The sequence below is a fragment of the Cucumis sativus genome, chromosome 5, assembly GCF_000004075.3.
Source record: "Cucumis sativus cultivar 9930 chromosome 5, Cucumber_9930_V3, whole genome shotgun sequence".
In the NCBI taxonomy this organism is placed as follows: domain Eukaryota; kingdom Viridiplantae; phylum Streptophyta; class Magnoliopsida; order Cucurbitales; family Cucurbitaceae; genus Cucumis; species Cucumis sativus.
Window position 1 is genome coordinate 28,051,565 of NC_026659.2, and position 12,668 is coordinate 28,064,232.

A 12,668-nucleotide genomic window follows, 5' to 3' on the forward strand; every position below is an offset into this window, starting at 1 on the left:
TCAATCAGGTTGATCAGTTCCTTCGTGAGGCTTTGCATAACCCTCGGGAGCGTCTATCAAGTAAGTTGTTTATTTAGCTTTCCTTTATTGTAGATGGTCAATGGTGTGATTGGTTTCAGGAGTTGTCTAATGTCATGTTCTGTAGAGGGAGGAGATAGTTAAAAGTTGCTAGCTACGGCCTTCTCGAAGGTGGGCTGGAAGTGGCTGGTTGCTTCCCGGATTTGTATAGGCTTTTAGTTTGTTCTAGTCTTTCGAATGCCTCATTTAAATCAATGGTATTAGAAATTTAGAAGTATTATTGCCAAAAACTACATGGTGGATTTCATGAAGATGATATATGTTTGGAACAGTATCGTGAAACTATGTGACATGATGTGCTTTTAGGTAATCCAAGACAAAGGTTGGATGGTTGTAAGACAATCTTGGGAAGATGTGTGGACTAGTGGAGGGTTTTTGGTTAACCGTTTTTCTAGTCGGTACAGGGTGGTGGATTCGAAGAATTAATTGCTGAAGGAGTTGTAGGACTTAAAAGCTGGGTTGCAAAATGAATGCAAGACGAAATTTAGAAGATGGAGAAGAAAGGGAGATTTTGTTGCTATTGGATGTTCTGAATACTTAGAGCTAAATGATGAAAATAAAATAATTTACGAGCTAAACTTTTGCTGTGATTGGCGATGAATTCCGTCATGGGGGGAAGGCATGCAGTCTCTGATTATCATCCCTTGGCCCTTAGGCTTTTTAAATGAGGCTTTTTCCGTCTTAATAATATTTCTTGTTTCTCATCAAGAAGATAAATGGAGTTGTATCTTTTCAGCCTACCAAGCAAAATTGTTTCTAAAAAAAAAACTATCACTATCTAAAAGCATTAGGAATTAAATTTACTGTAGTCAAGAAGATGCTCAGTAACTGGAAAGCATTTTTTACCTGTTTTGACACTGAAGCTTCGTTAAACCAAAAGAAAAAGGAGACAACCTATTGGTAGAAAGGTCTTTACAATGATGTATTGATGCCTACAAAATTATTTTTTTTGTCCAACATGGTTCTGACTAGTACCATAACTTCAAGTGCTTAAATTATCATGCACTTATTATATTGTTGAAAACATGGTGTTAATTATCTATTCCCTTCAACTGATATTTATTTATCATTGCTTTAGTTTTGCGCTGGAGCAAGATGTTGAAAAGTTTATTCATGATCCTGCTTGACAGCAGCTGCCTACTTCATATTTACGGTTAGCTGCGCATCAGATTGTCCAACATTACTCGCTGCAATCCATGGTTCTATTGGATAATAGTTTACCTGATGGGTCTGGTTCCAAAATTATCGTTTGCGATACTTCTGAATGTCGTCTTCCAGCTATCCGCCTTGCAGATATTCCTGTAAATCTACCAGCAGAGGAATATAGTAGCATAAAGGTTGCTATTAAACAGAGGCCACAGAAGTGGTCCCAACTAGCAAGAGATGCAAGTGCAAATTCATCAAAAACGAGGGATTCCAAAAGTGTGGAAGAGAGGAAAGAGGAGTATAATAAAGCTAGTGCTCAAATATTTAACTCCAGCAGCAATTCAGGCTGTCATGCAAGTGAGAAAGTAGATGCTGATCCTAGACCACAGGATAGTTATCGTGGTTGTTTGAGTGCTGCAAAGGTTGAGGAGAAGATGATTCTGGAGTTCCTGATATAAATTTTAGTAGGGGTTTGATTGACTGTTCCACGAGTAGCAGTAGAATAAATAGAAGGTAGGACTGACAAGGAGCTGCCTAGTAGGCAGTACAAACCAAATAGTAGGGTAGCCATTCTTAGAGATCGTGAGATTGGCAGCAAGGACCCTGATTATGACAGGAGTTATGATAGGTATGAAATGCAATCCTTTATTCTCTTGGTTTGATCTCAATGTGTGTGTATATACATATATATTTGCAAAATCTCTCGTTTAAAAGGTCTATCCAAAAACATGTTCTAAAAGTTTTCTCGCTTCAAACTCTGTTTACGAACTCTTTCCAAAACACTTCTTGGACATTTCTCTTGTTTTTGTTGTTTTTTTTTTTGAAAAATAAGATATTTTACAAAACTTCTGAAAAACTGCATGAGCAAGGATGTTGGCCACACACAGGGCAATGAGCAGCAAGGCAACATGCACCATGGTGCGCGGAAGATGTTGTCTTGGTGCCATCTTTGCACATGCGGAAGCGAACTTTCAAATGGCATTTACAAAGCATTGTGGAAAACACTTTTTTTTCTTCCTATTTTCTTCTAGAAAGTCTTTCCAGAACATATGTATATATATGTGTGTGTATATACATATATATTTGCAAAATCTCTCGTTTAAAAGGTCTATACAAGAACATGTTCTAAAAGTTTTCTCGCTTCAAATTCTGTTTACGAACTCTTTCCAAAACACTTCTTGGACGTTTCTTTTTGTTTTTGTTTTTGTTTTTTCTTTGAAAAATAAGATATTTTACAAAACTTTTGAAAAACTGCATGAGCAAGGATGTTGGCCACACACAGGGCAATGAGCAGCAAGGCAACATGCACCATGGTGCGCGGAAGATGTTGTCTTGGTGCCATCTTTGCACATGCGGAAGCGAACTTTCAAATGGCATTTGCAAAGCATTGTGGAAAACACTTTTTTTCTTCCTATTTTCTTCTAGAAAGTCTTTCCAGAACATATGTATATATATGTGTGTGTATATACATATATATTTGCAAAATCTCTCGTTTAAAAGGTCTATACAAGAACATGTTCTAAAAGTTTTCTCGCTTCAAATTCTGTTTACGAACTCTTTCCAAAACACTTCTTGGACGTTTCTTTTTGTTTTTGTTTTTGTTTTTTTCTTTGAAAAATAAGATATTTTACAAAACTTTTGAAAAACTGCATGAGCAAGGATGTTGGCCACACACAGGGCAATGAGCAGCAAGGCAACATGCACCATGGTGCGCGGAAGATGTTGTCTTGGTGCCATCTTTGCACATGCGGAAGCGACCTTTCAAATGGCATTTACAAAACATTGTGGAAAACACTTTTTTTTCTTCCTATTTTCTTCTAGAAAGTCTTTCCATAACATATGTATATATATGTGTGTATACTATACATATATATTTGCAAAATCTCTCGTTTAAAAGGTCTATACAAGAACATGTTCTAAAAGTTTTCTCGCTTCAAATTCTGTTTACGAACTCTTTCCAAAACACTTCTTGGACGTTTCTTTTTGTTTTTGTTTTTGTTTTTTTCTTTGAAAAATAAGATATTTTACAAAACTTTTGAAAAACTGCATGAGCAAGGATGTTGGCCACACACAGGGCAATGAGCAGCAAGGCAACATGCACCATGGTGCGCGGAAGATGTTGTCTTGGTGCCATCTTTGCACATGCGGAAGCGAACTTTCAAATGGCATTTACAAACATTGGGAAAACACTTTTTTTTCTTCCTATTTTCTTCTAGAAAGTCTTTCCAGAACATATGTATATATATGTGTGTGTATATACATATATATTTGCAAAATCTCTCGTTTAAAAGGTCTATACAAGAACATGTTCTAAAAGTTTTCTCGCTTCAAATTCTGTTTACGAACTCTTTCCAAAACACTTCTTGGACGTTTCTTTTTGTTTTTGTTTTTGTTTTTTTCTTTGAAAAATAAGATATTTTACAAAACTTTTGAAAAACTGCATGAGCAAGGATGTTGCCACACACACGGCAATGAGCAGCAAGGCAACATGCACCATGGTGCGCGGAAGATGTTGTCTTGGTGCCATCTTTGCACATGCGGAAGCGAACTTTCAAATGGCATTTACAAAACATTGGGAAAACACTTTTTTTTCTTCCTATTTTCTTCTAGAAAGTCTTTCCAGAACATATGTATATATATGTGTGTGTATATACATATATATTTGCAAAATCTCTCGTTTAAAAGGTCTATACAAGAACATGTTCTAAAAGTTTTCTCGCTTCAAATTCTGTTTACGAACTCTTTCCAAAACACTTCTTGGACGTTTCTTTTTGTTTTTGTTTTTGTTTTTTTCTTTGAAAAATAAGATATTTTACAAAACTTTTGAAAAACTGCATGAGCAAGGATGTTGGCCACACACAGGGCAATGAGCAGCAAGGCAACATGCACCATGGTGCGCGGAAGATGTTGTCTTGGTGCCATCTTTGCACATGCGGAAGCGAACTTTCAAATGGCATTTACAAAACATTGTGGAAAACACTTTTTTTTCTTCCTATTTTCTTCTAGAAAGTCTTTCCAGAACATATGTATATATATGTGTGTATATACATATATATTTGCAAAATCTCTCGTTTAAAAGGTCTATACAAGAACATGTTCTAAAAGTTTTCTCGCTTCAAATTCTGTTTACGAACTCTTTCCAAAACACTTCTTGGACGTTTCTTTTTGTTTTTGTTTTTGTTTTTTCTTTGAAAAATAAGATATTTTACAAAACTTTTGAAAAACTGCATGAGCAAGGATGTTGGCCACACACACGGCAATGAGCAGCAAGGCAACATGGCCACACACTCGTTAGTTGTGAGCTCAACTGGGATTGAGAGTACAATTGTCCCGCATATCATTCATTCCATTAGCTAATCGCTTCTGTTGCGATCCTTGGTGGTTCAACCCATTTGTTCTTTCATATCAATCGTAGTACAACCCAATCGCTCTTAAGTTGACTTCTCATACTTATAGATTATGATTCTCAATTATTTGGCTAAGATAACTTCCATCGTTGAGCCTCCCTCTACTCATTCCAATCACATTTCTTAACTTTGGTTTCTCTCATTATTTGTTGTCATTTGCTCAACAAGTATTTATATAAATCATCCCAAATCAACTCCCACTTTTCAGATTTCCATGGATATAAAAAGAAATGGTGGCTCATCATTCGTACCATTTCTTTTGTTGATGGGCATGAATTACGGGTCATTATGAACTCACCAACAAGCAACCAACCATTTTGACTCCTTGTTAGTACTTAAAAGTTAACAACTTTAATCATCTTCTACTAGATAAAATAAGTTGTGTTTTCAAAGTTCATGTGTAAAGCAAAAGAGATTGTCTTATAGTGACTTTAACATAGATTACACTCCCATTGTGAAATAATATATAACTATATTTATATCAACTATATATTACATATATAACAAAACCCTAAAATAAAGTTAAGTTGTCCAAAATAACAAACTAGCGTCCTCCTTGAAAAATTATAAAAATTTCAAGTTAGATTGTCTTGGATTTTAGGATGTATTAAGGCTATCTCCATGTATTAGAGAATATAAGAAATTCTATTTAACAATTTAAAAAATTATAAGATTTTTTTGTAGCCTTATCCTTGCAATTGAAGTAGGAGATTAAATCCGAAACTCTTGTCGAAATTGGGCAAGCATGCTAGCCTGAAAAGATTGGTTCCGTCGGAAAACAAGAGGGGTTGGTCAATATCGGTTTCAGAAAGTTTCAAATTGAAAACTTTAAAAAATTATTTATAAGTCGATCAACCCAATTAATATCAACTGACACTTACTCATCAATGTCGATTTTGTAAAAAATACCATCTCCGACCGACCGATTAACACCGAAGTCGGGAACTTACGCATACTAGATAAGTGTAGAGTATATATATCTTTTTCAAATTTGATTAAATTACCAAATATTATATCCAATTCTCTCTCTACCCTTTTTTTATCTGCGTTCCCGCCCGCCGCTCGGTGAACTCATTTGCGCAGCTCTTTCCTCTTTCTCTTCTTTGTCTTCCTCTCGGCTTCACAATCTTCATCGTCAATCTTTGATCCAGCCTAAGAAGGCGCTGTACATTATAGGGTTTTAAGTAGAAGGTGAGTTTTCAGATTGCTTTTATATCTTCTGTCAAGCTATGATGCTTTTGGTACTTATCGACCACTTTCTCATGCAAGAATATTTGAGTTTGAGAATTATTTGCTGAAATTTTTATGGGTTTATGGAGTATTTTCTACTTTGTTTTGGCGGAGTTGAGTTTGCTTCTTAGGTGTAGAGAAGTTTGTTCAGTGTTGTTTTTGTTTTTGAGGCTACAACTCAATGAAAAAACTCATTGAGTTCATGGAATTAGGGTTTTATCTTGTTTAATGGGGAACAGGCATGTTTGGTATTGATTTTGTGCATTGTACTGGTAGTCGAGATCGCATTGCCATCTTACAGTTGCTTATTCTTTTTTTTCTTATTTTCTTGATAGTTATTAGACAATTGAAACCTCATAATTCAACCAAAATGGCGGCCTTCAATCTCGTTGCGGATATGTATGACCCGGCCTTGAAGCCTCGCTTGCTACATAAACTTCTTAGGGAGCACGTTCCCGACGATAAGCGTGCATTTTCTGATTATTCAGAACTTTCAAATGTGGTTTCTATGATCACATCCCACGATCTTCTCTCTGAATCCTCGTCTTCCAAGGACCAAAAGCTGATTGATAGCTGGAAATCCGCTGTTGATTCCTGGGTCAACCGTTTGTTTCTTCTTCTCTCCAACGATATGGTATAAGCATGCATTAAATTCTATTTAAATAATTTTTTTAATAATACATAGCTTTTGCTTTATACTCCCGTGGATTTGACTATTTGTCGGCTGCCGGGCTTATGTGTAGCTTGTTCGAAGAACAGCTGGAACGAAGTTCAGTGGAACTTGTTAAGTTTCATAATCAATGAGTTCGCTGCTGGTTATTGAGAGAAAATTTATAGTTAGTGTTAATCTAGAAAGTTTGTCGCCTTAGAGCGCCCTTTGCGCTTTGAAAACACCGTTTAATTCTTAGAAACTGAACATTTGAACCTTGCTTGCATATTTGGCAATTCATTGGCATGCAGGAAGATAGGGAATAATATTGACTGTCTTTATTACTTTGTTTTTTAGATATTGCTCAACTTCCTTTTGTGGGTTACTAATTTTAGCATCCAATCTTTCTAAAGCCTGATAAATGTTGGGCGGGAATCATTTTACTTGGAGTGACTTGTCAACGATGCAGCTCTAGTCGTTTCTTGGCATCATATACAGAATGGCTTCACAAGCTTTTACCTCACATGCAGGTAACAGTTAGTTTTTTATGGGATTGATTCTATATTATTTCTTTACATGTATTAAGTGGCAAAAATGTTAAATTATAGTGTACACATGAAGAAGAATAAGAGTTAAATGATAAGTTATTCCATCAGAACTAAGATACCGGTTACTGTTTGGGACACATAACTGCAATAATTCAACTATGCTTTTGAGCATGTGATGTGGCTGGATCGTCTTTGACAGTCGACCTGTTTGACTACAGTAAATATGTTTGTTCTGAAATTTGGGTATGATTGGTTGTAAGATATTCATCAAAATGAGTTCTGGACATGATTTGTGACAATAAGTGATTATTGTTTCTTGGAAAGAATGCAAAATCACGCATTGGGGGTTTCCAAGCTCTTATTCTTTTCATTAATATAGGATTGAACAAGTAAGATAAACTACGGATGAAATAGCAGGTCTAACCAGCTCTCCTCGTACATGAGGGTCCCCAAAGACATGCATCGGGCATGTATCTGATTAGCATAAGATAGCCTTTGGCAACACTTAATGATTGTGGAGCTACTGAAGGACCTAATGCACTGCTATTCTTGAGCATGGTTATCTGATATTTTATCAAGTGTTATACAAAGTGCAATTTTTTTTTCTTCTGAAGACACAAAAGAATATATTGATCACAAATAGTGTGTGACGTAGTTCCAGAGCAATGTCAAGTTCCTTCTTTTTCTGTTCCTTTTATTTATATTGTTTCTGTCTTTAGCTTTACAACTTATAATCATCAATGCTTTTTTTTATACTTGAATGCTACCAAGAATTTTACAACGTTTTCATTTTTTGTGTTTTTATTGTTCAATAGACAGATTCTCAGTTTCTGAAGGTGGCCTCTTGTGCTTCAATCTATGATTTATTCTCGAGGTACATCTTCATTTGACCTTGGCAGAAATCTATCACACGAAGTTGTCCCTCAAACACAACCCTTTTTTTTATTCGAAATGGTAACAATGTCATTGATAAGATGAAATTATAAAAGGATACCTATCAATTGGATTACAAAAAACTCTTCCATCGAGTAATAAGAGAAACTAAATCATAATTATAAAAAGGGGTAACCAATTCACCCCAAGTGAGGGTTGTATGTGTCACTCAAACACAAATTGATTTGTTAACTATACCCCTTCCAAAAGCGAAATTTTTATGTGCCTTGTGTATATTTAACTGAATACCTCTTAGGATTTGTTTATTGTTGATTCTACATCGACTTTGTGGTCTGTGGATTCAACTATTGAATGCTGACTTGAGAATAATAGATAACTGATTGAATCACATTCTGTAAGTTATTACTGTCAAGTCGTTTTATTGCCAATATGAGCATAGAACTATTGGTTAAGGCATATATCCCACCTCCATATGTTGTTGAGCTTAAAAATAAAAATTGTCTATTTATTTATTTTTTAAAATAAAATAACCACTTTCATTGAGCAAAATCAAAGAAAATTGTCTAAAACTTTTAAGCAATATGCTTGACCATATTATTGCTTGTTTCGTGACTTTTTAAGATGTATCTTTTACAAATTAGATTGGGTAGATTTCAAAGTGTAAAGAAAGATGGGACTTCTTGTGCTGGGAAGGTCATTCAACCTGTTGCATGATGATAATACTGAAGCTGTTTTGGTAAGTCCATTTTTCATGGACTATTTTCATGCATTCATGAGCTAAATAATTTTGTAACAATGGTATTTTAATTATCTATGCCAACTGAGATCCTCTTTTGTAAAAATTTCTTAGTCTTTTGTGAAATTTTTCATCTCTCTTTTTGTACTCTTGCTTGGTATTGGTAGTTGCAACTTTTGTTTTAAAATATGTAACTATCTGCATGTTGTTTGATGCAGGATAATGCGGTTAATCTGTTATGCACCTTGATAGATTTCTTCCCCTTCACAATCCATCGTCATTATGACTCTGTAAGTGCTTTAACAAATAATGTGATATTGATTCTGTTTTAAATTACAATTTTGGAACTCTGGTAGCTTTCTGACTTTTCTGTTCACTGGTGATGTAATCTAAGCTTCCGAAGTTTGTTATTATTATCGTTATTATTTTTAATTTGATTTAGTTTAATTTTTTTCCTTCACAAAAAAACTGCTATAAAAAACTGGAAAGAGAGTGTTTGTATTACCATTAGAAGCTGAAATAATTAAATTTTCTCCCATAATTGCACTCAACATCTTCAGCACATATGGCTTCATGCTGTCACTTGTCAGCATGTTGTTTATCTATAGATCACTATCTTTGTAATTCAAAAACTGACAAAGTTTAAATTCCATGCCAAATAGAAAAAAAGGATTTATGTTGAAATAGTTGATTTTGTTTCTTCCTGATGAATTGGATATATTCTATAGGCCGAAGCTGCAATTGTTTCAAAAATATTTTCAGGGAAGTGTAGTTCTAACATGCTGAAGGTACTGTGCCTCTTATGTAGTTTTAATCATAGTACAGTAGATATTAACGTCAAATGTCCCCCATAATTTTCTCTGTGTTTTATATTTCAAATTTAGAAGCTTGCCCATTGCCTGGCATCACTTCCAAAATCAAAAGGAGACGAAGATAGCTGGTCTTTACTAATTCAGAAGATTTTGTTATCCATCAATAGTCACTTGAATGAGGCCTTCCAAGGCATCGGTGAAGGTATACTGAACTGTAAAACAAGTAAAGCTATCTCAATTTATGAAAATGGTGACAATGATGCATTTGAATGTTTTTTGTAGATTCAAAAGGCATTGAAGTTGTAAGGTTACTGATTCTACCAGGAAAAGATCCTCCACCACCTTTAGGTTGTTGTTCACAATCAGAAGGTTCCTTGGACAAAATAAAAAAGAGCTCAGAGCGGATGTTAACATCTAGTATTTCAACCTTGATGGTTTGCTGTTCCACAATGATAACAAGTTCATACAACCATCAGGTAGCAACACGTCATCCATTTTTTTGTTATGCTCATATTAAAAGAGGAAATGTTCCCCTCTATATGAATCTATATACATCTACTGTGACACCTCACTTTCTTAATTAATATAATGAAATAAAGAAAGTGGTGTTAAATTGATCTTTATTTGTATTATATCAGGTGGCAGTTCCCATTCGCCCGTTATTAGCTCTTGTTGAGAGAGTGCTGACGATGGATGGTTCTTTGCCACCCACTTCAGTGCCATTTATGACATCTCTGCAGCAAGAATCAATGTGTTTAGAACTTCCGGTGCTGCATTCAGTCAGTTTGGATCTCCTCGTTGCCATCATTAAGAGCCTTCGCAGGTGAGGCATCTACTATTCAACTACACGGACTATATACCATAAAACCTTTATGCAGACCCAGACTTTTTCAGTAATCAATACCCATCCATAAACATATCACATGTGCTTTCTTCCACCTCTACAAGATGCGATCAACAATGATCTTTCATGTTTATATGAATACGAAAATGATCCAATGGTATACAAAGTTTCCACTTAGATAAGTTGGGAAGAAAATGTGTGAAGTCTAGCCTGTCAATTGCCACTGAAAAAAATATGGATGCCATATTTTTGTTTATATAATTATTATTAAATTCCTTTTCAGTCAATTGTTGCCACATGCTGCATCAATTGTACGACTCATTGTGAAGTACTTCAAGAAGTGTGTCTCTGCAGAACTGAGAGTAAAAGTCTACGCAGTTGCTAAGTCATTGATGACGTCTTTGGGTGTTGGTAAGAATTATATTGTGTTTCATTTGGCATGGAGATAATTATAATTATTGTTTTAATGTCTATATGGAAACATTGTTTTGGGATGTATACTTATTCAATGCCGCATTTGAATCAGGAATGGCTGCATCTCTTTCTCGAGATGTGATTGACAATGTACTAGGTGATTTGAACCCTGTAAATAATGAGAGTTCTGATCCATCTAATGTGAATCCAAAGGACACGCAAAGAGATTTACCGCAACACCATAATAAGAGAAAACGCCCTTCAGTTCCCACTTCCATGAAAGCGGCAGCACGAGAGGAATGAACCAGAGGACATTACCAGCAGCTGTAGCTATACCTCAGTCCACTTGAGGATAGCTGCACTTGAGGCTTTGAAGACTCTTCTTACATCGGTGGGCATTATATATGTTATTTGTCTCTTTGGTTAATTATTTTGCATACGAATTTATTAAAAAAAGTTATTAATGGGAATATTTTTGGTTCATTTGTGTCAAATGGTTTTTAACTGCTGACTGCTTTATTTATTTATTTGTTTGTTTGTTTTTCGTTGATTATTTGTATAGGCTGGTGCTTTGAGATCTGAAGAAGGATGGCGTGCAAAAGTTGAACATCTTTTAATAACAACTGCAACATCTTCTCTTCAATGGCCACGAGCCTCGGACGACACCTTTTTCCAAGCCAATGAATCTATTGAGGTTTGGGTGGATTATCAGTTGGCGGCATTTCATGCACTACTGGCTTCTTTTTTGTCTGCTGTCCATGTACGCCCACTGGCTTTGGCTCAAGGTCTCGAGCTCTTTCGTAAAGGTAAATCTCTTTTGATATTTCGTTTGATCATGTGGAAGGCTGGGTTTGAGAACGAGGATGCTAGATCACCTTATTTATGAGTCAAACTGATAGGCATTTTCTTCTTCAGGTAAACAAGAAAATGGAACCAAACTTGGTGAGTTTTGTGCCCATGCTCTCTTAGCCATGGAGGTTCTAATACATCCGAGGGTCCTTCCCCTCTCGGATTTCTTGCCATTGCGCTTGAGCTCTCCTGAACCACAAGCTGCCTTTAAATTCCAGGAAGATCTGTACTTCAACAGTAACGATTCTAGGAAATTGTTGAAGGTCGGCCCGCAAAGCATGGAGCAGATGGCCTCCGAGGCTCTAATTAGTGATGATGTGGTAGATAACAATGAAATGACGTATAGCACCTCAAATGATATTGAAAAGGAGCCCTCTGCAAATGGCATAGCGAATATAGAAATGCCCAAGAGAACCGAACAGGCCACTGCAGCAGCCATCTCAGAAGTAGGGGTTGTAGCGGAAGATGACGTTGAATTTGCTAATGCAAGTATGAATAGTTCCCCCATGTCATCAAAATCAGATAAAATCGAAGATTTTGGACGGGATTCGAGCTCGAATTTATTGCTAGAAGATGACTTTCCTGATATTATTGATGCAGATCCTGATACAGACTATGAAGAGTGAAAAAGGTATTGTCAATCATTGACTCAATTTTGTAGTTTTAAGGCTTAAGGGTGTTGTTCAGAACTCAAAATCAATTATTATTGTTGTGTTCTATTCATGTAGCCATAGATGGCTTGAACTGATGATCGAGAATGGTTATGTATATAAAAAGGTGAAAGTTAGACAAATTTCAAAAGCTTTGATTGCTAGTTTCTGATAAATTTTCTTTCAATCATTTTTATTTTTTTTCATTCTTAGATAATGGGGTGCCGATTTGCAATATACGTTAGGACAACGATTAGATGCATTATAGAATATACCATCTTTTAAGTAATGGTATTAGATACGGTAGGACAACGATTAGATGTATTATAGAATATACCATCTCGTAAGTAATATGGTATCTTTTTGAAGTCCTAAAATGTTGAGGGATAAATTTGTGGGTATTACAATCTC

General features: G+C 35.6%; 1 protein-coding gene across 5 annotated transcripts; it reads left to right on the forward strand.

Moving 5' to 3' along the window:
• Nucleotides 1-1,169: 1,169 nt before the first annotated feature.
• On the forward strand, nucleotides 1,170-12,433 carry LOC116403762. Of its 5 annotated transcripts, none has more exons than XM_031885315.1 (14): nucleotides 1,170-1,852; nucleotides 6,197-6,495; nucleotides 6,924-7,040; nucleotides 7,874-7,932; nucleotides 8,594-8,688; nucleotides 8,907-8,978; nucleotides 9,417-9,476; nucleotides 9,573-9,702; nucleotides 9,783-9,976; nucleotides 10,139-10,323; nucleotides 10,628-10,755; nucleotides 10,871-11,149; nucleotides 11,321-11,564; nucleotides 11,674-12,433. In XM_031885315.1, the coding sequence occupies exons 5-12, from the start codon at nucleotides 8,623-8,625 to the stop codon at nucleotides 11,059-11,061; spliced, it is 1,026 nt and encodes a 341-aa protein (XP_031741175.1). In that variant the 5' UTR covers nucleotides 1,170-1,852; nucleotides 6,197-6,495; nucleotides 6,924-7,040; nucleotides 7,874-7,932; nucleotides 8,594-8,622; the 3' UTR covers nucleotides 11,062-11,149; nucleotides 11,321-11,564; nucleotides 11,674-12,433. The 5 variants fall into 5 exon arrangements, with proteins under 5 accessions (XP_031741175.1, XP_031741174.1, XP_031741176.1 ...); XM_031885314.1 differs by lacking the exon at nucleotides 1,170-1,852 and adding an exon at nucleotides 4,304-5,822; XM_031885316.1 differs by lacking the exon at nucleotides 1,170-1,852 and adding an exon at nucleotides 4,304-5,822 and having other exon boundaries at nucleotides 7,878-7,932.
• The last annotated feature ends 235 nt before the right edge of the window (nucleotides 12,434-12,668 follow it).